Raw genomic sequence first — 27453 nt, forward strand, 5'->3', positions numbered from 1 at the left:
TAAAAGTAGCATCCCAGTGACTGATGTAACCAAATTGCTATAACACATTGTAGGTCAAGTCTTTCAAACGGCAACATAACATTACAAACAAGCAAGATCCCCATATCATATTTCATCTCATTTTATTTCCTTTGAAGGTACACTCTGTAAAGTGCGTAGATTCTCAAATCTTTGGGGAAGGGATGACGGGACGTACAAATCTGGATATACATTCAGATCTTACAGATGGGGAAGTTTTGTGCTCTTGTTTTTCATTTGAATACTGAGGATGGGAATGAGTTCAGAGGGGTGAGCGCCAGCATGGAGCACAGGGAGAACTCTGCCAACCATAACGTGCTACGACTGGTCGCGGTCTGCCACTGAAGCACAAGGTGACACGTTTTGATGAGTTAGTGGAAAAAACATTTGCTCTCAGAAATAATATCTACCTGCTGAGCTTCTTAGTGGACTGTCAGGGAACACATTTGTGCTACTTTTAACAGATCATGCTTGTCATACTCTATAAATTACTTTAAATAAGATTAATTACAGCATTAAAAACACATTTACATTTCTCGCACCAGCTTGCTATATCTGTGATTGTTCTGCGTTTGCATCTAAAAATAAAACTTGACAATCCTCTGCCCTGTAGATAGACAAACGTTTACCATTCATCCTCAGTTTTGCACATGAACGACTATCATCCATCAGTTGTAATGCCATATTAGAATACATCTTTGCAGTGTGCCATTTTAATACAAACGGCACCGTCGGGGCCATAGGGTTGGCCGACGTATGACAATACATACTGTGAGATCGTAGAGATTTGTGACCTTATATTTTTTTTTTCTACCGAGGAAACTAAATAATGAATACAACGAACTTGTCATGGAGAGTACTACTCAGGCTGTGGAAACCGCTTTCTAAAGTCTGAGAAAATGACATCACTATGACATCATCAGGGTTATCTTGAGTTAGGCTTGAAACTTTCAATATCTGAGCGAAAACTGGAGTATTTCAGCAGGGAAGACCTAATGTAAGTCGCTGTTGAGTTACATTACAGGAATTGTAGGATCCTGTGTTTTATAAGCTTGGCTTGCTATACTCAGGGATATCTCTGCCTCCGCTGCTTCAATTTTGACAGATCTGTCTTGCATTTCTCCAACGTTAATGGAGGGGCACTGCTAAATTGCTGGAGTGCACCTTACGTACAGTAACTGGTTGCCATTGTTGGGAATGTTGTACATAAAGGAGCAGGACTGACTTATTGTGCTAATGGATTTACAGGATTATTGCATCAATGTGATAAAGCACCTTGTTTTGTCAGGCATTTCTTGAACTGGATGAGCCAAAAACAGACATTCACAGTTGGTTGCACCTATAAATGGTTTCTCAACTGTTTTTCTGGGAAATGTACGATATCACAATACCTATTGCCATTACGATATAAAACCTCAAGGACAACAGTTTCTGCTATAGCTTGATGACTATATTCATAAACCTGGTTAAATTAACAAATGACTTCCTTTCATAGAAAACACTACAAGACAGGTGTGACCTATTGCAAAGCAGGCAGATCAGCCAACGTGCATTCAAAGTTTGATTAGCAGTAGACAGCTGGGGGATTTTCACTGAGGGATGAGAGAAGGAGACGAGAACATCATCCACCCACATGGTCATTTTGCCAGTTTTGGATCCATCTTCTGAAGCAAAGAAAGGGCAAAATACTGTAAATACTTTATACCATCATACTTAGATGTTTTCTATGTTATCAAAACAAAGTTTGGGACTGATTTCTGTACATAAAAACACAACTGTTCCTTTTTGAAAAGAAAAAAAAACAACCATTTATACTGTACATGTACACAGAGTTGAGTTCAAGCAGCAGCAGACTTCTTTTGGACCGTCCTTTTGCTTTGATTCACATTGTGTACAGGCCACTGGCTCAAGAGGAGCTGACACAGATTAAAAACGTATGAAGACTGAGTTTGACCTGTCCTTCATCGTGCCTGTTTGAGGGAAGTATATCAATCCTGAGGCCCCTTTGCTCTAGTGTTGATTGCACCAGACATGTCCTTTAGTAATCCAGCACGGCTCTAGCAGTGAATCAAAAGTTCATGAGAATATCGGCAAACTGGAGAGTGGCATGGTAGGGTCAGCTTATCCAGCACTGATTCTTCCACTCGTCTTTAAGATTCAAGGACAGCACGGAGAGTGTGCATTTGTACTTTTGTGTGTGCAGAACACATCTGCACATCCTGTCTTTCTTTCTGCAACCCGACAGCAGTTTGCTTGTCGAAAAACACACACACCCTTATGAGCTGTCGGTACCCGCTTCTTGTGTATTGTTGTCGTCCATCGTGTTGGCGTTGCCGCCGTTGGTCTCTGAGCAGTCTGGCATCTCTCCCGTCACTGCCACTCGGATCACTTTCAGCCAGCGCTGCTTAAGCTCCTCGCTTTCAGCGGCAAAGTTGTGAATGGACTTGGACTGAGAGAGGCGGAAGCTGACCGGGGGGTCCGTGGGCCGGGCGCTGTCATCCACAGAGTAGCCCAGGAGGGGGATAGTACACTGGGCCTTCACGTCCTGAGGAGGAGAACAGTCAGGGATGAAGAGAATGGTATCTGCGTGAAATTGATTTTAAATTCATAACGGTTAAGACATTTTTTGTGTGTGTGTTATTACCTGCGGAGCTCCGTAGAGATAGAGCACCAGACACTCCTTCTCCGGGATGACGCACCACACCTTCTGCCAGGGTTTGTTCTTCTCACAGTACTGCAGGAAGCCGCACATGATGCTGCTGCCGGTGAACTGAGCCGCCTCGATCTGCACACGGAATTAGCACAAGATCAGTAAAGCGACGCTTGTTCAAGATGAAGTATGTGACGTCTGTATATCTATGTCAATTATCTCCTTATTTAGAAAATCCCAGCATGTGTGTGAACTAGACAACAACCCACCCGAACCTCACCAGAAATGGAAATTATTTTGTTGCCGATGGCAAACTGGAGTCATTATCTGCCGACATGCACTCAGGTGAATATACGGTGTATATGAAGGGAAAGGTTCCTCCTGTTTACGTTTTTACAGAAGCAGATGTCGGCTTATTTAGGGCTTCACTTTTCACACACATTTTCAAATTGTTAACCACTTCTGACAAGCTACTCTTCACCTTTTTTTATGTGCATGTCTGGGGTGACTCAAAAAAAAACAAGGAAACGTTATGAAAGTAGCATCCCAATGACTGATGTAACCAAAGGTGTCAGACTGGTCTGAATTGCTATAACACATTGTAGGTCAAGTCATTCAAAGAGCAACATAACATTACAAACAAGCAAGATCCCCATATCATATTTCATCTCATTTTCTTTTCTTTGAAGGTACACTCTGTAAAGTGCGTAGATTCTCAAATCTATGTCAGTTGTCTCCTTATTTAGAAAATCCCAGCATGTGTGCATGTATTAGTGTATGTATCAATATATCCTATTCACCTCCAGGATGCCCTTCTTCTTGCCCTCGACTATGCTTTCTCCAGTCAGGATGGAGAAGCAGTCTCTGCAGACTTTGTTCATCTTGTTGCCATCATATTCAAGCGCCACCTTATTGTCTGAACATTTCCAGCACACCACCTGTAAGAAAGAAGAGAAGAGAACAATCTTACATCTTAGTTAATACCCTAATATACCACACTATAACCAAAACTATCACTACTCTTTAGAAGGACTTTTAAGCATCATTTAATTAGCCACTCAGAAGCGATTTTAAGCCACTGGCAATGGACTACAGATGGAATGTAACCCTAACCCTAACATAGGGCCTAATTTTAAGAAAAATCTTAGAAATGTGGGATCATAGGGCCTAATTTTCAGTGAAAAGAAATTCTTAGAAGTGTGGGAACATAGGGCCGTGGGGATATAGGGCTGATCCCCTATTCATGACATAACAGCATCAAGATGACTTACGTAGCCGCAGGCTCTGCAGTGGTGTCTCCGCCGTGTCAGAGCGTTGAAAGGCTCTTTACACTTCATGCACAGCGTCACTTGATTGTCGCGGATCCAGCAAGGGGCGCGCTTCCCCAGCTCGGCATTCTATACCGAAATAAAAAAAAAGACACTCGGTGTGACGGCGCACAACAGCGACAGTTTAACTGTGTGCACAGCTTTGATGTGACGCTCACCGACACTTCGTCCACATCTTTCAGCGCATTCTTGAATGACTCGTTTTTCTGCTGGAAGATCTCGATGGTCTCCTGGAAAGCCTGAAGGACAAAAAAAACATCAAAATTCATGTGTCACTCATTCACTTCAACACACATATGATCAATAAAGAAAATACAATGATTGTGATTGTACAGTTCGTACCTTAATCCAGCCTGCCTTGTCCTGCTCTGAGCTGAGGAGGAAAAATAAAGCCATAAAATGCATTCAAACGTAAATATGTATGTATCGCCACAACTTTATGTGATGGTCTTCCTGTTCCTCTAACAACACCAAGTCGTACCAACATAGCAGTTAGCTGGTCAAAGAGTATTCAGAGATTTACTAAATATGGAGTTTGGGTGTGCTCATTCAGGTGGTCTTCCACATATATGGGAAATTATACTGTTTAGGGTACGAATTACAAACAATTATATGCTTTATAGTGGGAGGGGCTAGGTTGTTTTTGCTCCTTTTTACAGGGTTTGCAAAAAGGACATTTTTCAATGACCTCTTCTTGTATTATGTATGAAAAGTCTGCGTGAAATTAGTCTCGCTTTGCCAGACCTTCCTCCACAGCGCTGTGGAGGAGGGTCTGGCTAGTCCACACAGCATTGCAGGACGGTAGAAAGACGTGCTCTGGTTTATTGGCGTGTCTTTAAACCAATCACAATTTTCTTGGGCGGTGCTAAGCGCCGAGCGGAGCCCAGGTTCCGCTGCAAAATAGCCTCGTCAAGGAACTTGTTTTGGTGGAACACGTGTACGTTCAAAAGTAGTTTTAGTCGGGCAACAGAAAACTCTGATTGGACAGATAGTCTAGCTAGCTGTCTGGATTTACCCTGCAGAGATCTGAGGAGCAGTTAACCATAGTCCTCACAAATCCACCGGAGTTTAGACACCAACACAAAGAAAGCGGAAGGTAACGGACATCTGGCCGAAAAAAAAGGACATCTAGCAGAATTTCCGGCGGCAACAGAGCGATCCCGGAAGCGGAACGTCGTGGATATAATATAGACTAGCATTACATGTACCTGGCCTGTAGCTCTAGCATCCTCTCCTTCCCTGAGACCTGGAAGGTATGAGGGTAGTCCGAGTTGGTCGTTTCCAGGACCTTCATGCCGTCGATGCCGATCCGCGTCCTCACTGTGTACTTCGTCCCTCCCAGACTGAACTTGGGCACGCAGTACAACAGCATGTTGTTGAACTGGCAGGAAAAAAAAAAAGAAACAAAAGTTTGTACTGAGGATCAGCGCTATTCTAGTGTCGGTTCCTGGCATTGTTTTCTTCCGAAGGGTGCAGTGCTGAACTCTGCAGGTAACCTGAATTACACAGCTGGGAGACATTCAGCCTGAAGCTAATAAGAAACAGCCCGAACGTAATCACATCATCTGGCAATATCAATAATTGAGAGATGTGTTTACGTGCCCCCGATGTACTCTCACACAGAGGCGTTCCTGGCTTGAAATGATTCACTTGTTTCAATTGACTTGTGCAGACGAGAGATAGGAAGATGTTTTTGTGCTCGACAGTTTCTCTCACCAGGAAGAGGTACCGCTCCATGGCCGAGGTGTTCCTGGCCGCCAGCTTCAAGATGTGGCCCTCTTTGATGAACTCGTTGGAGGGGTTAACGATGTCCTCCTCCTCACCCAGCATTTCGTATATCTCCATCAGTTTCTTCAGATTCTCCTGAATGAGGATGGGGTTAGGTTGGATGTCAATGTGTGGAAGAGACTCTGTCTTATACGTCTACAGAAAATGCGGTTACACTTTACTTGAAGGTATCTACGTAAGAGTGACATGACACTGTCACGAACGTGTCATAAACATTATAAACAAGTCATGAACGTTTATGACATAACGCTTCTTTTAGTAAGTATCATTTGGTTTTTGTCATGACAAGTTAGGGTTAGAGTTAGGGTTAGGGTTAGGGTTAGGGTTCATGTGTCATGACTGTGTCATGTCCGTGTCATGTCACTCTTATGGAGATACCTTCAAGTAAAGTGTTACCGAAAATGCTTTACAACGTCTGTACTTACAGATTTCCGTATGGCGCTGTTGGAGTGAGTAGCTGCTGTGGCGATAATTTCTAACGATTCTGGAAGAAACACAAAGATGGGTTGCCTAAATCAAGTGAAATAAAAAGGACTCCTTGGAGTGGGAATTTGACAGTGTTGTAATGTATGTAATACTGTACTTAAGTAGAATTTTAACATATCTGAAAGAAGAAATCAGAAGAAATCTGTTAGACTGGAAAAAAAGCAGGTTTGGTGAATCATTGCTCCTAAATTGTTAAGATAACTCCATTCCAGTTGGTGACCTGATTCCTGTTTGATGCCAAGCGGCAAAAAAACAACAACCATAGGCCAAAACCAAAGAAGAAGAGGACTGATAGTGTCATGGAAACACCTGGTGCAGGCTCTGTCGCCATGGTAACAGACAATGACCACCCCGACGACAGTGGTGATGAAGATAACGTTACACACCTTTGGCCATAAACTTGATAATCAAAGTTTTTTATTTTACTTTTACTTCTAATAGTTAAGTACATTTAATATCATAAAATTAATTTTGATACTTATGTACAGTAAATAGTTTAATGTATACTTTATTAATCCCGCAAGGGGAAATTCCACTCTGTTGTTATTACAAACATGTCTGAATTACACACACACACACACATACACACACACACACACACACACACACACACGCACACACACACACACACACACACACACACTCAGTACCTATACATGCACTAATGGAGAGAGATGTCAGACTGAAGGGGCTGCCCATGGAAAGGTGCAGTTGGGGGTTCGGTGCCTTGCTCAAGGGCACCTTAGCAGTGCCCAGGAGGTGAACTGGCACCTCCCCAGCTACCAGTCCACCACCATACTTTGGTCCTTATGGGGACTTGAACCAGCGACCCTACAGACTGAGCTACTGCCACCCCAACAAAGTATACATTACATTACATCCTTTAAGACTTTTACTCAAGTAACATTCTAAAAGGAGACTTTAACTTCTACCAAAGTCATTTTCTGGTAAGATACTTGTACTTTTACTCAAGTATTGCTTTCAAGTGCTTTATACAAGACTGGAATTGGACTTACTCTCTGAATCTCGTCGGTCAGGGTCGCCCTCAGGCAGCTTCTTCAGATAGTCTTTAAGCAGCATCTCGTAGCGAGGGACTCGCTGCACGGGCTCCAACATGTGATGCTGAAGCGTCAGGCAGCCACAGGCCTCTTGACTCTGTCCGGGAATAACCGAGAAAATTACAACTTTTACCTTACGTGGAAACATGAAATGTATTTATCCGACCCCAAACCTATTAGATAATGACAAATACAACACAAGAGAGGTGCTTGTCACGTAAGACCAGCTCTTCAGCACGGATCTGTGTTCTCTCTGTAATGCGATCCTCTTTCTAAAATAAAAGTGCCTGAATCAAAATATGTACTTACTGGACTTTGGTTCACAGTACCTGTATGTCCTGAATGATGGCCTTGAATTGAGGCGAGCGATCAGTCCACAGTTTGAGCAGCTCCATGGCCTTCTCGAAATTCTTCACGTACTCTGCGTACATCTTGAGGAAGGGTGTGAGTTTCTGCAGGATGTCTCCGATGCGGGGTGTCGACTCCCTGCGGGGTGGGGAGAGAAAGTCAATTTGTCAGTGGTGGAAGTACTCAGATCCTTTACTTAAGTAAAAGTACTGATACCACACTGTAAAAAAAAACAAGTAAAAGACCTGCACTGAAAATGCTACGTACTAAATGCAGAAAAGTCCTCACAAAAATGATCAAAACAGTCCTGTGTTTAATTCATGTATAATAAAACAGCGATTGTATAAACTCTCGAACACGAGCACCTCTCGAAAAATGTAACTACACGTCGCGGCGACTCACATCGCTCGTCCGTGGCGTGGTAGCGTGGCATCCCCCCCTCCCGACTCGTTTCCTGTTCCCCTTCTCCATAAACAACATGAAATCAAGGAGAGGGTGAACTTCTCCTGGTCCAGATCTCCCACCGTGGTCAGAAAGAACAGGGGAGACTCTTTGGTTCTCTCACTAGGACTCTAGAGTCACTACTCGCCCTGAAGATAATCACCGGCACTCTCTCACTTCTCTCTCGCTCTATCACACTCCCCACACACACACACACACACACATACCAGTGTTATGTCCCTACTGGTTTCCACACTAACTGGTTTCCGTATATTGAGTTTACCTAACAGCAGCAGTTGTAGCAGCTTTACTGTAGATCATAACGTCCATGCCTTCAGAACTTGTGGGTAGAATATTATCAATTGTATTCGACTTTTCCTGGCTCAGTGGCTCGCTCGGCTCGTACTGTACGTTTACAGTTTTATCTTTTTTTTTACCATAGACCTGTGTAGTGACGTAGGGGGCTGTAATGTAGGATACAGTGGTTAATATAGCCGTAGCCGCGAGGAAAGAAACGTGATAAATACGTTTTACGATTTTCTAAACTAAACCCAGGTAACCAGTTGTTTCAGATCAAGTCAAGACAACATGTTACCTGGGTGCTGACGTACTTCATTAATACCTGACTGGAAAGCAGAAGATCCATGAGCTTCGTAGCTTGCAGCGTAGAGCTGCTGTTAACCACCTCGACACAATCTTAAATTTCTTTTTTGTACGTGGCTGTGATGCAGTGCTCACTTATAGCATCATATTCGCCGCAGTAGATCTGGGAAGAGATTTCAAAATCGGCAGTAATGTGTTTGTGATTGTGTGACGAATCTGGCGATAGAGGCAGCAACAACTGCTGCTGTTAGGTAAAGACAATATACGGAAACCAGTTAGTGTGGAAACCAGTAGGGACATAACACCGGCTCGACGCACACACCAGCGCACAAGTTTAAACATCAGGCCCTTACGTAGGCTACGGCGAAAGCTCTGCGTGGAGCCTCGGCAGAACCATAAAATGGCCTTAAGGTTCACATAGACACCGAACCTTTTTTGCATTAATTGTCATTTCATTACAGGCCGAAGCTCACCATTCTCCCATGCGTTTCTCCAGATCTGGAAGCAGGAACTGGCTGTGAAAGGTGTGGATGGAGACGATGTTGGAGAAGATGTTCTTCACCACGTCCACAGGGAACGTTCCTTTATTTGCCTCCTCCATTAGCTTTGCGCAGAACACCTGAAAAAGAGCCGTATACAACATAGAACCGGTAAGTGACAACTAATTGAGAAGTGAAAAAGAGGATTTTATACCGTTTCATTTAAAACCCTTTACTATGTCAAAAAAAAAAAAAAACAGAAGTGAAATGGAGCTTTCACCGAGTTCCTCACCTGGTCGAGCAGGTTAAGTCTCGCTACGTAGGCCTTCTCTGTTTGCAAGAGCTCGCTGGCGATCTTAAACAGCTTCTGTTCATTTGTCTCCTGAAAACAGAGGGTACATCAATGGGAACGTTTACATGTGTGGTGATCTTACATAATGTCTGATCATTGATCAATTAGTAAAGTGTGAAAGAGGTTTTTTTTCTTTCTTCTGTTGAGCTAAAAAGTCTGTAGTCTGCATAGTGACCCTTTCAGTCTATAATGATGAGTAACTGGTCCTCCTAAGTGAGCTTTTACAACACAGCGACTGAATAATGCAGAAGTGTGGGACAAACACTTAAGGCTGGATTCACACCACACGTCGCTCTTTTTAAAACAGTTGTTAGAGAGTGAATAGCAGAGGAACCACATGTTGCATTTTCTGCATTTCAATAAGAAAATGTTCCCTGCAAATCGTGCATTTATTGTTCTGGTTCAGCTTCAACACATCAGTGACTCTTCTGCTGTTTGAGCGCAGCTCTGTGTCAAATCCTGTTTCACTGTTGCTGCATACAGTAGCATTGTGTGTGTGTGTGTGTGTGTGTGTGTGTGTGTGTGTGTGCGTGTGTGTTCTTGTTTAACTATATTCGTGGGGTCCAAAAAACGGGAATACAGTATACTTTTGGGGTCCGGACAGCTTTTATGGGACCAAAATGCTGGACCCCCACAACCTTAAAGGGCTGTTTGAGGGTTAATTGATAGAATTAGGTTATGGTTAGGGTGAGGGTAAGGGTTAAGGTTAGGCATTTAGTTGTGATGGTTAAGGTTAGGGTAAGGGGCTAGGGAATGCATTATGTCAATGACGGGTCCCCACAAAGATAGTGAAACGCACTATGTGTGTGTGTGTGTGTGTGTGTGTGTGCGTATGCGTGTGTGTGTCTTTAACAATGGGCTGCGGTGTAGCAGGAGCTCTCAGAACAGGAAATGAAAATATGGAAGAAGGGAAATGACCCCAAATCAAAGATTGTGTGAGATGCCAATTGGTGTGAAACAAACAATTACTGTAGCCTCAAAATGTACTCAACAAAACATCACACACGCATACTGACATGATTATACGTGTGTTTTTGTTGCATGCCAGGACAGTTTACCAGCACAATGACTGAAAATACTGTTTCCAATCTTTTTGACTCGTGACCCCTAGTCTGGTGCAACGGTAGTACCAGGATATCCATCACTCAGTAGTCTCGCTTTGCCAGACCTTCCTCCACAGCGCTGCCTAGGAGGGTGTGGCTAGTCCACATAGAATTCCAGAATGGGAGAAAAACATGCTCTGGTTTATTGGCATTTCTTTAAACCAATCACAATCGTCATAGATGGCGCTAACCACAGGACGTAGCCACGGTGCCTCTGCAAAACAGCTCCGGGAAAGAAGTTGTTTTGGTGGAACGTTTATGTTCAAAAGTTGTGCGAGAGAAAACTCAGATAGGACAGATAGTCTAGCTAGCTGTCTGGATTTACCCTGCAGAGATCTGAGGAGCAGTTAACCATAGTCCTCACAAATCCACCGGAATTTAGAGCGCCAAAACAAAGAAAGACAAAGGTAACAGACATCCGGCGAATAAACTTTGAGTAAATGTTGAGTGAAATCTGGCGGAATTTCCGACGTCCTAGGGCTGGTCCCTGCGGTCCAGGCAAAAAACCCAAATAATTAGCGGTAATTCAAATTTGTGGAGCCGAACGTTGTTTTTCCTTCTTTCTTTTCCCATTAATCATCTCACGGCCCCTCAGGTCTTGTATATCTAGTGACCCATTGATGGGTCGGCCTTGATTGGTTCAAAGCGATACAAGCAAGCCAGAGCGTTTTTTTCCCCTATGCCACAACAGATAAGAGGTGCAGCCAGACCAGACTCCACTGACAGCGCTGTGGAGATAGGTCTGGCAAGGTGAGACTAGGAACCACTGGACTATAACTGGATATAAAGTAGTCCAAACGAGCTCGACCAGCTGCAGCAGGTAAATGCTACAGTATGCACTGATGCATCAGTATTAACAATCAGATAATGTTACATATACACTCATATATCACGCACAGGGGGCCATTTGTCTGCAGAACTCCACCCCATTATACACAACAGTTTTAGGACTTAGGGAATACTACTGCATATTGTGAAAAAAAGTTGTTAAAAGCCTTTTGTGGCTCTAAGACTACAAGGAATACGTTTACCAGACCTCTGTAGCCCCACCGCTCGTCCCTACTTGAGGCTAATGGCTGGCTGCTACTAGCATTACATACCTGAATCTCTGACCAAACTGTCGGCGGTCAAGATGAATTGTGGGTAATGTAAGTGCCAAGTTTTGACAAAGAAGAACAATGCTTGGAATCAAAAGCATGTCATCACTGGTTCTGCTGTCCATCGGGAGTGTCTTAAGTGTCTGTACATTTTTGCTGCTAATACTTCAGTGCTTTTCCTCAAGTAAGATTTTCAATGCAGGACTTTAACTTGTAGTGTAGTATTTACATGGTTTTAATGGTAACAAAAGGATCTGAGCCCTTGTTCCACCACTACAAAAAGGCAAATAACCTGGCTGAAGTATCTAAGAAGTTGTTTTGTACCAAACAGCACAAAGAGAAGTGATACTGTATGTTAACTCGAGAGAACTCCAAACAGCGAAAACAAATTGGAACAAATCCAGACTGAATGTGACTGGCTACTTGATTTGACTCGAGAACATGCAAAGGCTCAAGTCCCAAACAAAGAAAGAATTCATCGCCAAAGTGAAGTTTCAAGTTGTCAAAGCTCCCTCTCAAGTCAACAGCAACAGAATAAAAAAAAAGTGTTATTTCCCACTGAACATTTCACCATGGAGCGATTGATGGCACTGCTCATGGCTCGTCCTCTGCCTCCCATAACATCGAGAAGGTTGTTTTCAGCGCAGAGAGGACAGAGATTGATCTGAACCCAAGATATTTATAATCTGTAGACAACAGCGGGCTCCCACGGGGGGAGGTCGCTGAGGCACGAACTCAGCTGCTCAAGCGTTGGACATCTGTTTGGCCTTCGCAGAAAATAACTCCTCTGAGTCACACACGCCACACGCACACGCACACGCACACGCACCCTTGTAACTCTACACTTGTTACACAATATTAGAGTCAACCAGAGTTGATTTATTTCAGAAAATTGAATTGTGCTGAAAGCCCAGATCATGAATACATGTTTGTCTATAAGAGACTGCTGAGACAGCAACGAGACAGCTCTGTCCGGCTGTAAATACGTAACACAAGGGAAACAAATACACAGATCGCTTGGGTGCGAGGGCAACAAAGTAGCAAAAACGTACCTTATGGTCTGCGCTTCCTTCTTCGTTCCTGTGCTCACTTTCTATTTTAGTCCCACTGTCCTCGTTCTCAGTGTGGCTTTCTGTACCAGTCCTGTCTGTCTGTGGAGGTGATGAATGATCATCACTCTTTTCTGCGCTCCCGCACCCCATGTCTCCGTTTAGCAGCCCGTCGGTCTCTATCCTCACACTTTCATTGGTCCTCTCCGGGTTATCCTCCTTGTCCTTGTCCTGCTCCATCTGAGCTAGCACGCCGTTAGCCGCCGGTTTGGGGGCATCCTGCGGCGAGGTCGGTACGGACGAGTGGTTCTCCTGAGTCCTGTCGGCCTCCGTCTGCTTCGGGTAGACGCGGTGAGCCGGGCTGCCGTTGGGCGGCTTGTTGATCTGTTTGAGCGGCGAGCCGTCTCTCTTGTGCTCTGTGCTGCTGGAGGAACAGAGGAAAGGGCAAAGGAGGAAGTCCGTCAAAAGGGCAAAAAGAGTTTAACAAATAAAGCAGAGGAAAAGGGGAAAGGGAGATGAAGAAAAATGACAGGAGCGTGTTCGGTAGCAGCTCAAGCCCGTGCACTGATCAGGGAGTGTGGGACGTGTCGGCAAGCCGAGAGCTTTTGCACTCGAGCGCGAGAGTTAAAAATAAAACAGTGGAGATGCACAAACTTCCTTCTGTCTGTGTACGAGGCTGCTGAGAGCTGGCGTACTGCAGAGGAAGTGTGTGTGCAGAGCAAATACGGAGTAATGAGGAGGACAGGAGGAGGGGGAGAGGTACAGCACTACTCCCCAGAGGTAGATGCTGTCCTACTTCCAAGCAGAACCCCCCCATTATATATTGTACTGTAACATCTCTCTCATTCGTAGCTTGAACGTGAATGAAACGGGGGGGGGAAAGACATTTGAAATGCAGCACATGAATGGAAGATAGATTAACGCAAAACACACACACAGACACACACACACACACACACACACACACACACACACACACACACACACATGAATGTACAATGTCACCATTCAGCGGCTCTACATCCTGTACCGGCAGTCCGTCCAGCTGTTTCCCTGTAAATTACCTTCCAGATCTCAGCAAGCAGCAAACTAGAGCAGCTACTGTATCTTAGCTCCGTTTTGCTGTTCTCACTTCTCTTTTAAAACTGGTCACGAATCTCACGAATCTCACAAATCTAAGAAAAAATACTTCTAGGAACTACAGTAGAGCATCGGTAAGTAAACAAGAGAAACTATAGACGTGATCTATAGTTTCTCTGTTGGTGCACAAAAAAACAACAAAAAAACAACAACATCAGCCGGTTATTGTTAAGCCTCGGCGGCGATGCTCACTGTTGTGCTGAATGTCACTGTCCGGCTGAAACAGGAAGTATGTATAAATAGAGGAACAACAACAAGGCGGGTGAAACGCTCCACAGATGAATCACTTCTGGGCCGTCGGGCCACCTCAGCGTCTTTGAAGTTACGTTAAACAGCATCACCCACACCCACTCAGAGGTAGACTCGGTAATACCACGATTGGCTGATACTGTCTAAATAGTGTTCTGGAAAACCACAACCTTTGTAGTGTGTAGGCGCACACAAGCAAGCAGTTTGTCTTTGCATATAGAGCACAGTAAGTGCTCCGGTACATGACAAGAGTTTTAAAACGGGCTGAACGAGACAAGAATTAAGAAGAGCTTCACTTGCCATGCGGCTGTCCTCTAAGGTGCATTTAAGGCAGCCAAGTGCCATGTGAACCAGATTAGTACATTAGCAGGCTAATTCTGTTCTCAGAAGCTGAGGGCCTTTCTTTTCTGTCTGTTTCCAAGGCCACAAGAGGGCTAATAACCACAGCCCAGCAGAGTCTCTGTGAAAAAACTAACACCCCCCATCGCTCTGATTAACCTCACTTCAACACTGGAAAAAGCCTGGGATTCTGCTGAGATTCTGTCATTCTGTTTTCAGGGATGCGGGCCAGGGATGAGCGGCAACATGAGGCGACAGATTCTGAGTGAAATTTGAGTGGGCATGCTACTGCTGCGGACTGAATATTTTTGGGCTCTACTGTACAAGCAGTTGGGACAAGGGCACCATTGTTGTGCCTCTCGCTGCTCCCAATGGGCCTCTCTCGCACAGACAAGGCTGCAAGCTACAATCAAAACTTACATGACTTGTAATAAAACAAGATGTGATACATACAAAAATGTTGTTAAGCCTTGTCGATACTTATTCCCGCATTAGATCGAGTAAATTCAGCAGTGTAAAAGCAAAGCCAACAGAAAACTAAAATCCCCATGTCAACCGCGAGGCAATAAGATCAGAAGTGCAGTCATTCAAGTTGAGACGGTCTGAGAGATCCTACCTCGTTCTCCTGGGCTTCATTTCACAACACTGAGTCCTGTCCCACAACTGACTGAGGAGCTGTGTTTCCCCCCCTCGCCTGCACAAATCTCCTTTCATCCCCTCTGCTAACGCTCGGTCTGTGAAGCACGGGCTAATCTCGGCTTGTTCTGTCTCCAGCTCTTGCTTGTGCTACTATGAATGAGTCAGGATGAAGACTTTAATCGAGGGACTTCTGCTTTTCATCCATCAAATAACCGGCACAGGAAACGTTAGGAAAGATTTCCGTCACTGTGATTACATGATTGGTTTTTGTTACAAAAGCTATCAAGTGACGTAAGTGGAGTTATTCAACCAGAACCAACCTGTCCTGGTATTAAAAAAGAAAAAGAAAAAACATATTGAAGAGCCACTTTCACTGAATAATATTACAGATTGGATGATATACCTTACACTGTCCCATACTCAACTCAACTTTTTAATTTTTTACAGGATATACAGTACTTTCCTTATAGTTGAAGGGAAACCACAAACACCCCCAGAGGGTAAAGAGCCCCTACCTGTTCTCCTCAAAGTGGTTGATGAGGTCTAAGACTTTGGATGGTTTCTCCCCTCTTCCTCTTCCTCTTCCTCCTCCTCCTCTTCCCACCCCTCCTCCCTCCTCCATGCCCGGTCTGAGTGGAGGTTTCTGGACGCGGGCCAGCGGGGACGAGAGCTCCGTTACCGGGCTCTGGAGATGTGGTGGCTTTGGAGGCACTGCAGGGAAGACCGCAAAAGTTGGAACATCAGAGAGAGATATTTTGGATGCTGGTAGATAAAGAAGATTGTATTTTTTCTCATGATGGAATATGTCACTGCAATATCAATTGTGACCTGAAGGGGGCAGTACAGGCTACCCCAACTGACACCACACACACAGGGCACAGAGCTGCATTACTGTAACATGTAACAAACAAGGGACCCAGCTCAATGATAGCATAACTAAACAGTTTCACTTGTCTGGCATGCATGAGTTAGGAGTCAAATTTCCTGCATGATTTACGGCAGCAGAAAGAATGGAGCTCTGTCTCTCGTCTTATCTCTTGGGAATGATTTACTCGTCTTAAATAAAAGAATAACGAGGCTCTCAGGGTTCACCGATCCAAGGCCAACTTACGTAACTCTATTCCTGTTTCCCTGCAGCGGCGTGAGCATGTGTGGAGTCATATAGTATACTAGGGCTGCACCATATGAGGAAAATATGTGAGAACGTTGTTGAATATCGTCATAACAACTTTACTTAAACTGATATTTAAGTGTTCTCAGATCTTCATTTCTGCCGCTTTCGGCACTCTGCTAAAATACAACAAAGTGCTTGTTGAATTTGAAGCAAATGAAAGGAAATCAACATTTCCAACAATTTTATTGAACAAATTGAACATTGAATTAAATATAAAAGGCACCACAAAAAAAAGGTGCAGTTTTCTACTGATATTTTGTGTGTGTGTCTTTTGTGATATGTCGCAGCATTTGGCGATGTGTATAAAAAAAGATATATTGTGCAGCCCTTTAGGTCCTCAGGCACGGCTATACCAACGGTCGACATCGAGGCTGGAGGAAGGGCCCAGGAGACGGAACGATCAGTGTGTGCGCGTCAATATTTTCTCAGTGATTTCACACAGAAATCAGAGACTGATACAAATGTGTCCACTGACCCTCCCACTCTGCGCCCTGCAGTGCTGTTGTGTACCTTGTGGTTTAGACGGCAGCCCAGGCCTGAAGCCAGAGCTTTTTCCATTGACCCCTCTCCTGCTCTTGTCAGTCGTCCCGCCACACGCCCGACTCAGACACTCCTGCACGCTGGGTGGGTTGCTGTGGTTATACTCCGGGCTACTACCTAGAGCTGAAGAACACACAGAGAGAGAGAGAGAAAGAGAGAGAGAGAGCAGGACCATTTACAGTCAATGAAAAGAGAGTGATGATGCAGATTATGACAGACTCTTCAAAATTAGAATGTAGCGCTTCACGTGAATGTCGACAACATTTTCACTTTCCCTTTAGACAGAGGACAGTATCGAGGTGGCAGGAAATGAGGGGAGAGAGGCAAAATAAAGGTGCCTAAAATACTTGGCAGCTCCATTGTTACAGACAGCACTGCTATACCTCCTGTATATATCACAACAGTGCATTGTTAGATGGACAGGCACCAATACTGGTATATAGTCTCTCAGAGTGAAGCACAGCTGTATTTTTTCTTTATTCCAAAGTTTTTTCTTCTTGCTGGCAGATCAGCATTTTGCCAATTTATGACAGTATGATATTTACACCGAGTTATTTAGAACCTCCCAATTGATGCAATAGTGCAACCGCATGGAAAAGCAGAGTTGTTGTGTCTCACAATAAGTGGGATTTTGGTTGGAAATGAAGTGTTGTAAACACCGTAGTTCAAGTGGGTGTTTGGCGTTTTAAGCCCCCAACGTCGTCTTCCAGGAAGACGACGTTGCCTGGAAGACACTGGGATTAGACAGAGGCCCAGAGGCCCAGAGAGCTGAGGTCTCCTGATCAATTCTGAGCTACAATTTAGAATTTTATTTTTGTAGGATGTGAAATATTAACGAACACTCTCACAGCGCTGTTTATTCAAATTCACAACAGCTCAACAAATGTCAAGGCCTGAGGAGATCACTGTGGTTTTACGAAAACAAGCTAAGTGTGTCCCGTACACAGAGAGATTATTCCTCCCATGTCTCATCCCTGCTGACAATCACAGAATATTCATACGCATGGGCTGTATATATATATATATATATATATATATATATATATATATATATAGATTTGAATGTATGAATTCGTGCAAATGTGTTTATGATAAACAGCTGCAGGCTAAATATTAATTTAGTGTCAGACAGCTCAGTTGATGATCCAGCTAATGATCCAGTTGGTGATCAGCTCCGGTGAGGCTTTTACCCAAGCAGCTGGCCACAGATGGTACAGCATCAGTGTTTAGACAGAGCCGACAGACACACACTGGCAGTGTTTACAGTAGCCTAAATACACCTCTCTCTGACCTCACAGCACACACACACACACACACACACACACACACACACACACACACACACACACACACACACACACACACACACACACACACACACACACACACACACACACACACACACACACACATGTGAAACGCGTGTACCTAGGCAAATGTCCATATATGGTACCACAGGAGCTCTAATTACTTTACAGTGTATTAGTTTCCATTCAGGTGGTCACTTAAATAGGTGTGTGTGATTTAACAAGTGGCACTGATGTATATGGGTTGGAAGCAGAAATCAATAGCTTTGCGCTTGGTTAACTTACACACAGAAACAGTGTGGGTAGTGGAATAGCTGTAGAGTGAAGCTTCAAGGATACAGACTTTCACTTTTGCAAAAAAACAAAACTTCTGACTACTTTTATTTGTATCTGTTCTGTTTTTAAGGTCCACAGTCCACAGACAGAAACGTCTGGTCCTCCTCTGTTTGGCACTCAGTGACGCTGATGTGGAGGGAGACATTTTCCATCCCTGTAATATAAATCATTGATAAAGAGGTCTTAATTCCTTCAAAGACCCCGTTTCATGTCCAAAAATAGATCAAACTAAAAGCATCCGCTTTTGTGTACCACAGAAAATGATCTTCCAACCAAATACATCGAGATTATATGATCCGGGTGGCTTGTGGCCCTGACAAGGTTGGCGGTTCAATCCCAGGTCGTCCGGCCACATGTCAAAGTGTCCCTGAACAAGACACTGAACCCCAAGTTGATCCCCGGATGCTGTATGTATAGCTGTCCACTTCTCCTAATACTTAGGATGGGTTAAATGCAGAAATAGAATTTCACTACATTGTATGTGACGATTAACTGATTGAATGATTCTAGTCGATTGATAGAAAATGAATCCCAGCGCTAGCAGCTCTGTGGGGTTGCTAGCACGGCTAATAGAAATACCAAAAATGACCAAGATCCAGCCCCTCACTTGCTTGTCTTTGTCTTATATCATAGTACATTGATAGTTTGTAGGTTTTGGACTGTTGGATGAATACTCAAAGATGTCAGCTTAGGTTTTAGGAAAGTGTCATTTTTACGTTTTATAGGCCAAAAGATTAGCCGTTAATGGTGAAAAATAAACAGATTAATTTTTAATGAAAATAATTGTTTGTTACACCCCTATGTGCACAACTGATTGAAAAACATATGTACTACAACATATGTACTACATATGTACTGTACCCTTTGTTTGTTTACTGACATTTTGCTACTATGTGCCAAAAATGGTGCTTGGGGCCCCTTATTTATTTTCCCTACAGTGATCTTTATTTTACCAATCCTGAAAAAGAAAGAGAAAAAAAAAAATCCCCCCACAGAGTCACATATTCACAGTTTCTATTTTTACAGCCTGACCGTAATTAAAGACAACAGCTCGAGCAAACTGTCTGACTGGAAACAGTCCCACGCTGTGTTTGGGAGAGCACAATTTCTAAACACGGTCCCAAAATTACCAATCAATTATGAAGGCGGCCTCAGGAATTTCTCTTGATTATGTGCCTGACTTCCCCTCGTGGCCACATTAAGAGATCATAAGAAAACATCCAGCAACAAGTTCTGCACCATATTATATACATATGGCTAAAAAGGAAGGCTCCACATATGGCATTTCTCCTGGAAGATTGCAGGGGGTCCACTCTCGTAGCGTTATAATTAACTGTGTCACACACCAGTTCCTCCTTGCTGGAGGCTTTTACTTGAATGGCTTTTACTTTTATGTAAGTTTAGAGTTATTGTGTTTAAAAAAAAAAAAAGGATCCAGGGTGCCCGGATGGCTCAGTTGGTAGAGCGGGTGCCCATATATAGAAGTTTTAATTACTCCTCAACGCAGCGGACTGGGTTCAACTCCAACCTGTGGCCTTTTGCTGCATGTCATTCCTCCTCTCTCTCCCCTTTCACGTCTTCAGCTGTCATGTCGAATAAAGGCCTAAAAATGCCCAAAAAATAATCTTAAAAAAAAAGGGATGTCTAGTGATGTGCATTGCAAATTAGCTTAGGCTAAATGATGCGGTGTGTGGCACAGGACTATGCTACATACTTGTCCATATACAAATAAACATAAATAAATAAATAAACCCGATCAAGTTGTGCCGGAATCTTTTTTGTTACCGTTCAAGATAAGAAAAGGGAGATGTGAGTAGAGATACAAGTAGATTCGTCTGGAAATGCATTGGAGCTTGGAGCCGCATAAGCCAATTCTTCTGTCAATTGCTTGGAAAATGATTTAGAGTTTGGATCAGTCTGAACTCTAATGTGAACCATTACGGCGATCAAACGCTGCCAGTTCTGTTACATTACAAACAGGAACAACTCTAGTTCCCTTTCTCAGAAGCCGAGTGCTTGGCAGGAACTGCTGCTCCTGGTAACGCACTAATTCTAGCATCGTCTCATTATAAAGCTGGCTTGGCACAAGTGACAGACCGCCATGCACAGTAAATTAGTAGCAGCCAGCCACCACCCTGCAGAAACACTTTGATTCTAATCCTCCGTCTGTGTGACGGGGAAGGAGCCCTGTTGTCTGAGACTTGTTTAAGTTGATGATAGAAACAAAAGAGCAGCTTCTGCTGGACAAGGCCTCAGCTAGGTGAGTTTTATAATGACCAAGAAGTACTATATGCGATATAATACTTGATGTCTTTATATCCTAACTGATGGTATGACAACTGCTCTCTGTCTCTACATAGGCAATCTGCTTTGCACAGAAACCGAAACGCAGTGGGAGTGCTGCTGCAGACTAGGAAGTGAGGAGTAGACAAGTCAAACTGAGACTCGACCTCTGCCTCTGTCCTTGTTAAAAAGGATGGTGAGACTTGCTGCCATGGCAACTAGCTACCTTCTAAAGATGCAACATTTATTTCACTACTGAGGGGGACTGAGCCTGAAGGCTTCTGCTTCTATCTCAATAAATCCAGACCTGCACGGCGAGGGCGGGACATGAGAAATGCACTCGTAAAGGTCAGGTGTCCGCAGCAGTGCAGATGCGACAGAACGACTTGTGCAGAATGCTGCTTCGAAAAGCGCCCAGCGTTCTTTTGATTGCACAGACATCCTTTACACTACCTAAAAACATGAGCAGCATCTTCCCTTACTGTGGGAGTCTGTCAGTAAGACCGAGCTCTCCAAAAACATCAGAGCAGATCCGACTGCTTTTTCAAAGAGAATCTACTTCCTGAGGTTTACCTGAGCTGAGTGTGTTGTGTTGAGTGTGTGTGTGTGTGTGTGTACCACAGCATTAAAGACACACCCCACTCCCCAACCCCCCCATCCACAGCCCTCCAGCTCTGCCACATCACAGCATTAGAGGAATAGGTTTACTGCCAGCCAGCAAAGGAGGCTGAAGGAATGTAACACTCCGACACAAATATCTTTCTCTGCAACTAAAAAACAAACAGTGTCCGAGAATAGTGAATCATCCCAACAAGTGCCCAAAATAGTTTGGCTCCAATTATGGTAAGGTCCGTTTGGTCAAACACTTTGGTCCCAAGCCAAATAACTATTGGATGGATTGCCATGGCATTTTGCACATTTGTCAACAATAATGGTCTAGAGAACACTGTGCGGCAATCTGTTTTAAAGTTGCTGAGATAATTCAGTCTAGAACAAAGTGGTGAAGCGACAATGAGACCGATGCCTGCAGCAAAGTCTGACATACTGTACCTTGTTGTCCTTTCAGAACAGAAACTGCACCACCTTCCCAGAAGCATTGTCACCTGCCTTTAACCTGTCCCTCTGCCCAAAACCCCATCTTGAAAAACTTGATTTACTTCAGTGTAAAAACTAAAGGAAGAACCGTTTTTCTGTGATGCAGTGTGTCCCCACCCGGTGACCCCACAGGCACAAAGATTCATATGAAAAGGAATGTCTGAGAGGACTTTTTACAAATTCTGCTTCTTCTAAATAAATGGGTCGGCATATTACAGATCGTCTGGGTGGCTTCTACTCAGCTACAGCAAAGTCAGAAAACATATGAGAAGAAGATGCATGAAGGAAACAGCCAAATCCAGAATATTTTATCAAAAATCCTTCACATACACAGTCTTCAGTTGGCCAAAAATCAGCTTGCAACTGTTACATTATGGTTGAAGTACAAGTGATCGTTCTGTGCCGGTTTACACATTTAGGCTGGCTCAGCCAGTGTTAGAGCGTAGACATTGCCACAGTGTCGTACATCTGCAGATAATAAAGAGCAGGTGAACATAAGAGCATGCAAGCTTGTTCTAGCCATTACTAAAGTGTGATTTTATCTAAGATCAAAGCTCTAACAAGAAATGAAGTAAGCCGACAATCCGGAGAGACAATCCGAAAGGAATTAAACAGAGAAAGTAGAAATTATGTATTCTCTTAAATTAAAAATCCCAATGGATGAACTCACCTCAGATTTGATAAAGATGGGAAAACAACTGTAGAGTGTGTCCTCAGTGAGGGACCACGCTGTGTGTGTGTGTGTGTGTGAAAGAGTGTGTGAGTCCCAGAAGAGCTCTAAAAGTTTAGGTTCAATGCAATCTTCCCAGAGAGAAGACTGGCAGAGCAGCACAAGACTCCTCCTTCACTCTCGCTCACACACCCCCTATTTAAGTGGCTTTTAAAAAAAAAAAGAAAAAAACGCACAGAGCCACACAGTGTGACAGACCCACACACACACACACACACACACACACACACACACACACACACACACACACACACACACACACACACACACACACCCCAAGGTTCACAACACACTCCTCTGAAAGGACAGGATCTGCACATTTACACTTTAAGAGCTACAAATCTACAAAAAGCACCATTCAGAGTCCAGCTACATGAAATTTGGATTTATGGCAAATTTATTGAAGCGGTACATGCATGGCTCTTGCAGGCACACAACATGACTAAGGCGCTTCCTCTCACTTGTTGATCGTTTCGTTTGAATCTGATCATGAAAGCAGCGGACGAATAAAGCCTCTCGGTGTGGAAGAGGACCACCGGTAGAGGCCTGCTTGTGTAACAGCCACTACACTTCTCATTCTGTCTGATTAGTCCGATCAATGATTAACAAGCACCACAGTAAAGCAGCCTGGAGCGCCACACGCTACAGTTCTCTCATCTGCCTGCTGAAATCTAAATGAAGCCTCTGATCTATTATTTTAAACCGCCATCCCATCAACTTCTCCTCCTCAGGCACATTTCCTGTGCAAATGTTGAATCAAGGCATAAAAACGAGACAACCAGTCGGCAAACTGAGCAAGTCGACACAAACAAGTGAAAAGTGCGTCTGGTAAAATCCAATAACAACACACGAGTTCAAATCTAGATCAACGGGAATGAAAAAAGAAAAGAAAAAAAAAAAGCAGATCCCACGAACAGGCTTCTTATTATCGTGAACGAGATGTACCTTTTGTAGAAGTCAGTACGAGGGCCTGCGACTTTAGATTCTCCATGTTCGGTATTTAGCCTGTGAGCAAAGCTGCTCCCTGGTGTCCGTGACAGTCAAGCTCAGAGCTGCCTGCTCGTTTTGAGTAATTGCTGTAACGCACAGTGTCATATATCAACTTTGACCCATCTAATCGTAAAAAAAAAACCGAAACCAACACAGGAAGTCATACTAACAGCTATGATATGACAGAAATAGTTCTTGTCATCTTGTCAAATGTAGATATATGTGAAATGTACTGTATGTGTGTGGGCTTATTTTGCATGTCTATTCACACACACATTTTCAAACACCTGCATGCTCACTGACGTGTTTTGTGTGTCATCAGAGCAGGATAAGAAGGAATCGCAGGCATTCCAGTAACCAGTTTGTCCAGTAGGTATTCCATTCACTAAATTCCTTTTACATTAACCTCTACTAACAGCAGCGCGGTAGTTCATGCACATTTCAGACAAATGAAGCAAACATGTACGTTTTAAGCACTAAACATGAATCTACTTGGAGTTAAAACATCCTGAATGACTATGCAATGGTGACCAAAACTGCACTCTCATGCTCACATCTCAGTGGTGCAACCATAAGTCAGTGCCAATAAATACTTGAAGCAGCCAACCTGTAGCCTTATTGTTGGCAGGGTTTCGCTGGACAGGATTGACTGGTGTCTTTAAAGATGCTGCCAGTGAACTCTGACCTCAAACAGGGACTGCACAGACCTGCACTCAAACACTTCCTTTCACTGACTTTTCAGGAAATGTCTTTACAGGCACCTGGCTTCAATATAACCCACATTTACATATCTCTGGCCAGTAATCCGATATTCAGATTTCTGCACTTTTTTATGACATTTGATGCTGAATGCTGTGGTGTTACGTTACATTTCACTGGAATTGTACCTTGTACGATGTACATGTGACAAATGAAATGAACTGATTGACTGATGTTTTTTGTCAAGCATTTGGACTGATGGATTAATAAAAGTCTAGGTTCTCTACTGAAAGATGGCTACATTTCAACATAAACCAGCTGTTTAGCTTGAGAATTGGCTTTTTAAGACTTGTCTATTTTAATGAATTCATATATTCAGTCTTTTCACATTTCCCCCTCCTCCACACTCACAAATTCATGGATGGCAGGAAAAGCCGTGTTTCTCCAACAGTGTTTGACTGGTCCTTGCACCTCAATCAAGGAAACCTGGTTTCTCATTTACATTAAGTTTAAGAAATAAAGTTATTGCCATAAGATGAGAAAAAAAACAGGCTACTGTACACACACCTGCCATTTAAATTCATTGCTGACGCAGTATAAGTGGGAAACATACTTTCAGAGACACAAGCCAGGTACAGAGACAAAGTGACACTAACTAACCTAACTGCTGCTTCCCTTGGTCCACACAAGCAACGCATAAACTGACACACACACACACACACACACATGCAAAAACACATGCAAACACACACACACACACCTAACCATTTCTGGTGCCCTACATCACTCAATGAGATTAGAATTGGTAGTTAAAGGACATGTCTGACTCTACCCTGTTACACAAAGCGTGCATTTTGTCCATCAGGTTGGCACAGACTGTGTGTGTGTGTTTGTGTGTAGCTCACAGTCTGCGTGAGTGACAGACAACCATTTCCACTAGGCATGGGGGATTAGCTGTTTCTCTTCAACTACCCAGACTTTCTTCAGATTAACCCTGCCTCATGCTCTAATCCAAGGGCCAGCGTGAGATTAGAACCCCAGTCGGTCAAAACTGCTGGGGGGTTGTGGGGAGGTGAAAGAAAATGGGGAAAAAAGGAAGTGGAGAGACTGAGAGAGAACTGGACACTGTGGTATTATTTAGCAGGGATGAGCTAAAGGCAGAAGGTGAGAAAATGCGTTAATAGTGCTGAAGAAGAATAGGATGAAACAGACAGAAAGGAAGGAAGGAAGGAAGGAAGGAAGGAAGGAAGGAAGAGTGAGGGCATGATGACAGTAGACAAGCACAGAGAAGACAGATGGATGATAAGCCAGATGGAAGAGGGGTGAAAGGATAGAGGGATTTAAAGGAGAGAATTAGACGGTACACAAAAAGAGGAGAGAAAATGAGAAAAAGTGAAAAAGAGGAAGACACTGGGGGCTGGAGGCAGGCACGCATTCATTCATCATACAGACGCAGCCTGTGAGCCACACACACGCACGGGCACACACACACACACACACACACACACACACACACACACACACGTTTGTTATAAAAATAGAGCAGAGACTAGCAGCTATCTTCACACTCCTGCATAGCTGTGAGCTGCAGTGCTGAGTGTTCATACTGGCCTTCACAGCATCATCTTTCTGCACATAAACCTCATCTTAAAGTTGAGATCTTTGCCCCTGATATGCGTGAAAGAAGAGAAGTAGAAAATTTGGCAGATTTGGTCAAGTTTCGAAAGTACCGAAAGGCATGAAAAAAATAAAACTCTTGCCGTGATATTGACTTCAAATGCAAATCCGTGCAGCCCTCCTGCTGTGAATCAGAGGTGGCGACTGACAAGTAACAAAGCTTAGCATCTTAATTTGGCTCCCACACATCACGAGATGAGGATGAAGAAGAGGTACAAAAGAAAGAAAAAAAAAGGAGCGCGTCAACACCGGCACAAATACAGACGGACAGGGGAACCACAGGAAGTGAACAACCTCACACGAGACTTGAATAGCTATACGACTATAACTGAACACCCACAGATGCTTTCTGTAACATAATCATCAAAGAAGAGCTGCATAAAAAAAAAAAGAGATTGAAAAAGCAGGCAGCCGGCTGTAAGGTGAGTGAAGGCGATGCTGCGTACCTGTGGACTGTTCGATTTTCACCGCCACGCAGGCCTCCTCCTCAACGTTCTTGGACTGGAAGCAGTCAGCTCTGGCTTTTTTCTCTGCAACAACAAAACACACAATTCACTAGATATAAAAAGAAGTACGAGCAGATATTTTAATACTCGACCCCCCCACCCATCTGAGACAAGAGCGTCAACCCGTTTTAGGCAACCCCAATGTTTTATTTAGGAGCAACAACAGAGTTGTACAGAGAGGGGAGATCAAATTAAGAATGGAGGAATATGAGCCATACCATTTCATCATTTTCCAATAGCTGAGACAATATGCTGGACACGTGCATACAGCCGAAGATATTTAAATTTGAGTTTTAAAGTTCTTGTAGCTGCGTTTATCGAGATCAGGAGTAGACTCGTGTTTGTTTTGAGAATGAAAAGAAATGCACCGCCCCCCACCTCGGAGATAGAAAGCCTAATTAGTCTGTCTGTGATATGTAGGGCATAGTCTGTGGGGAGAGCTCACACTCTTTCAACACAGCCGTTTAATATGCACATAAAAGATTAAAGAGAAAATAGCAACTGGTCATAAAAAAAGTGATGGGCTCACATGAGTATTAGTAAGCACCCCCCCCCACACACACACACACACACACACACACGTTCTGTCTGATATAATATGTGCTGGCAAAGAGATCACATTGATGACAATGGCACCAACCAGTAACAACTGTGAGAAACCTGTTTTAATGTTATCCACGTTTCTCCTGAAGGTTTATTCTTGCTCGATTTTAGGACAAAAGGTGACCTGAATTCAGAATTAATTTATGAGCTCAAAGCACTGCTGTAACTAAGTACATTCTCACAGAAGTTCTACCAATGCTATAGACTATTTAGGGCCAGATTTACTAAGGCTTTTGCGCCTAATCTTCATTTATCAAACGTGCACCAGAATGGAGCCTCAGTTTGCGTGTCATACGTGCGAGTGTCTGCAAGGTGAGCCTATCTCCTCATTGCATATGCATTTAAG

At 43.6% G+C, this 27453-nt stretch overlaps 1 protein-coding gene across 13 annotated transcripts in view; it reads right to left on the reverse strand.

Annotated features, from left to right (window-relative positions):
• Window positions 1-105: 105 nt before the first annotated feature.
• fgd4a (FYVE, RhoGEF and PH domain containing 4a) overlaps window positions 106-27453 on the reverse strand; it is a 65518-nt gene continuing 38170 nt past the window's right edge. For 5 of the 13 annotated variants that reach the window (XM_039807694.1, XM_039807707.1, XM_039807698.1 and 2 more), the window contains 17 exons: window positions 26445-26528; window positions 16852-17004; window positions 15683-15878; window positions 12804-13224; window positions 9492-9581; window positions 9194-9339; window positions 7658-7814; window positions 7287-7425; window positions 6210-6268; window positions 5713-5859; window positions 5205-5377; window positions 4339-4369; window positions 4155-4235; window positions 3940-4065; window positions 3469-3606; window positions 2663-2803; window positions 106-2563 (listed from right to left, as the gene is read on the reverse strand). In XM_039807694.1, the coding sequence (XP_039663628.1) occupies window positions 2294-2563; window positions 2663-2803; window positions 3469-3606; window positions 3940-4065; window positions 4155-4235; window positions 4339-4369; window positions 5205-5377; window positions 5713-5859; window positions 6210-6268; window positions 7287-7425; window positions 7658-7814; window positions 9194-9339; window positions 9492-9581; window positions 12804-13224; window positions 15683-15878; window positions 16852-17004; window positions 26445-26528 (2552 nt within the window). In that variant the 3' untranslated portion in view covers window positions 106-2293. Of the gene's footprint in view, window positions 2564-2662; window positions 2804-3468; window positions 3607-3939; window positions 4066-4154; window positions 4236-4338; window positions 4370-5204; window positions 5378-5712; window positions 5860-6209; window positions 6269-7286; window positions 7426-7657; window positions 7815-9193; window positions 9340-9491; window positions 9582-12803; window positions 13225-13805; window positions 13846-14981; window positions 15005-15144; window positions 15309-15682; window positions 15879-16851; window positions 17005-22572; window positions 22618-23577; window positions 23599-26444; window positions 26529-27453 lie in introns of those variants that run through there. The other 8 variants (XM_039807695.1, XM_039807699.1, XM_039807701.1 and 5 more) reach the window with 8 other exon arrangements.

The sequence above is a fragment of the Perca fluviatilis genome, chromosome 8, assembly GCF_010015445.1.
Source record: "Perca fluviatilis chromosome 8, GENO_Pfluv_1.0, whole genome shotgun sequence".
NCBI classification, from domain to species: Eukaryota; Metazoa; Chordata; class Actinopteri; order Perciformes; family Percidae; genus Perca; species Perca fluviatilis.